This window comes from Anneissia japonica, unplaced genomic scaffold, assembly GCF_011630105.1.
Source record: "Anneissia japonica isolate Jap-2015-1 unplaced genomic scaffold, ASM1163010v1 scaffold275_len1219475_cov178, whole genome shotgun sequence".
Taxonomy (NCBI): domain Eukaryota; kingdom Metazoa; phylum Echinodermata; class Crinoidea; order Comatulida; family Comatulidae; genus Anneissia; species Anneissia japonica.
Window position 1 is genome coordinate 933,042 of NW_022752912.1, and position 1,946 is coordinate 934,987.

General features: G+C 38.3%; 1 protein-coding gene across 1 annotated transcript in view; it reads right to left on the reverse strand.

Annotated features, from left to right (window-relative positions):
- Positions 1-337: 337 nt before the first annotated feature.
- LOC117122435 overlaps positions 338-1,946 on the reverse strand; it is a 9,926-nt gene continuing 8,317 nt past the window's right edge. The window contains exons 9-11 of the mRNA XM_033268006.1: positions 1,779-1,927; positions 1,229-1,554; positions 338-1,007 (exon numbers count right to left, since the gene is read on the reverse strand). Of these exons, the coding sequence (XP_033123897.1) occupies positions 400-1,007; positions 1,229-1,554; positions 1,779-1,927 (1,083 nt within the window). The 3' untranslated portion in view covers positions 338-399. The remainder of the gene's footprint in view (positions 1,008-1,228; positions 1,555-1,778; positions 1,928-1,946) is intronic.

Genomic DNA, 1,946 nt, shown 5'->3' on the forward strand with positions numbered 1-1,946 from the left:
TGTGTGGATATTTCCGAAAACAGTCCTTTGAAATGACACGTAGAGGTTTTCCAAAGTCTTCTTAAGTGTGATTCCGATGAGTCAAGAAAAATTCAAATTATAAACTTAACCTATCCCACTTCGAAAAGGAGGGTTCTGAAGAAGGGGAGAAGAGAGTATATGACTTTTTATATACCTAGTCTATATTCAACCTCGATTATGTTGTCTTTCTGTTGCAAAACAGTTTAGGCCTGTTTCTATGTAATGTGGTAATGCGTGCATTGATGATGAATATTTTCAGAATTGAAAAATACGGAACTGGGTCTCCTAAATAAAGAAAATATGAATTGACAAGGCATCTTACTATTTCTCTCTTTATTAAGCTAAATTTAAGACTAAAGTAACCTGTTTAAGTGTAGCTCATTCCATACTTGAATATCCTGTCTTTAACTTACACTGTAATTTACTAACCAAGTAATAATCACTCCCTTGCTTATAACAATTAAAGGCATTAGTTCTATAGAATTGTTCTAGCCATAGGTATGATTGATGGAATGACTGGGCATTGTAGTGAGCTACGGTTTCAGAGTTAAATTCCTCTGCTACGTCTACTGGACAATAGCAAGACTGACCAGAATTCCACTGCGGACAGGAGCCCCCATTCAGGCATTGTGCGATCTTCTTTCCCTCTCGTTGCCCACTATCCAGAGCACCTTGGACATATCCGTTATCTTCACTTGTGTATTCCCCGCCAAAAAAGATGTTACCGACGCGGGACATCATCTTTTCAAAACACTCTTCCTCCATCTCGGGTGTCCAAATTGAAAAAGCACCTAGAGTTAGCGGGTTCATCGACCAACGAGACACGAGTATATCGATAGGGTCTGGAACGTTGTAGTATCCAAATATCTGACGTAGGACTGTCACCACTTCGACCTGAATTTCTTCATCTGAAAGCGCTTCAACTCGTCTGGCCTCATCACCTGTTAGCTCCGCCATCAGAATGTTAGACCCGGCTGGATACATACCTAAAATGATATAATAATGGTATACCATATTATATGTTCAATTGTCAACGTATCTTAATGGTTTTACACTTGGTTAGAATTTATTCGTCTACTGCGCCTGCCAGGGGTGCACATGCCCCCTTTTTGGTACTCTTGGATCCACCACTATGATGAGAGATCGCAATATAAGAATTAAAAACTCTGAATGTTTATATTTTAACAAGCATAGGAAAAATATGAACCTTCAGCTTCAAGGTTGGTAAATAACGGATAGCGTCCTCTATGGCTGCTGGTACGCATTATTATTTCACGGTTTCCCCAGAACTTTATGGGAAATTTAATGTAAATTTTACTATAATCTGCCATTCTGAATCGATTTATGGTTCTTTTCTTCCAGCCAGGAAGTTCTGGTTTAATTTCAATCCCCTTGTTTTGTAAAACTGTACAGCTGACTGTAACCAGGACACGTGACGCGCGGAACACCTCGCCGTTGTCACAAGTAACCACAACCTCATTTCCAGAAGATTGATCAATGGTTGTCACTTTCCTGTTAAGTAAAATCTTGGCTCTACAAATAAATTGAAATACTTTATTACGTATCAAACATCGATAAATGTGTCATTTGTTGTAGTAACCTGTTGATTCATGTGAGGGTCATAATATAAGTTAGGCATATAATACAAGATTTTACATCAAATATAACAACACGTATCATATCAATGAAATCGATGAGTGGCCTACTGGTGAAACTAGGCCTACAGAATTGCCTGATTATACTGTAAAAGTACATACCTCAACTCATAGTCACTTAAGAAAGGCATGGTTGCCTTAAATAAATACTTGTAACCACGTTGATCAATAACCAGTGTAGCCTTTTGGTCATCTGGTACCCGCTTATTGTATTCGTCCCTTATGTAAGAGTGAATCTTCAGGGATGCGAACTAAATCAACATTTAATAT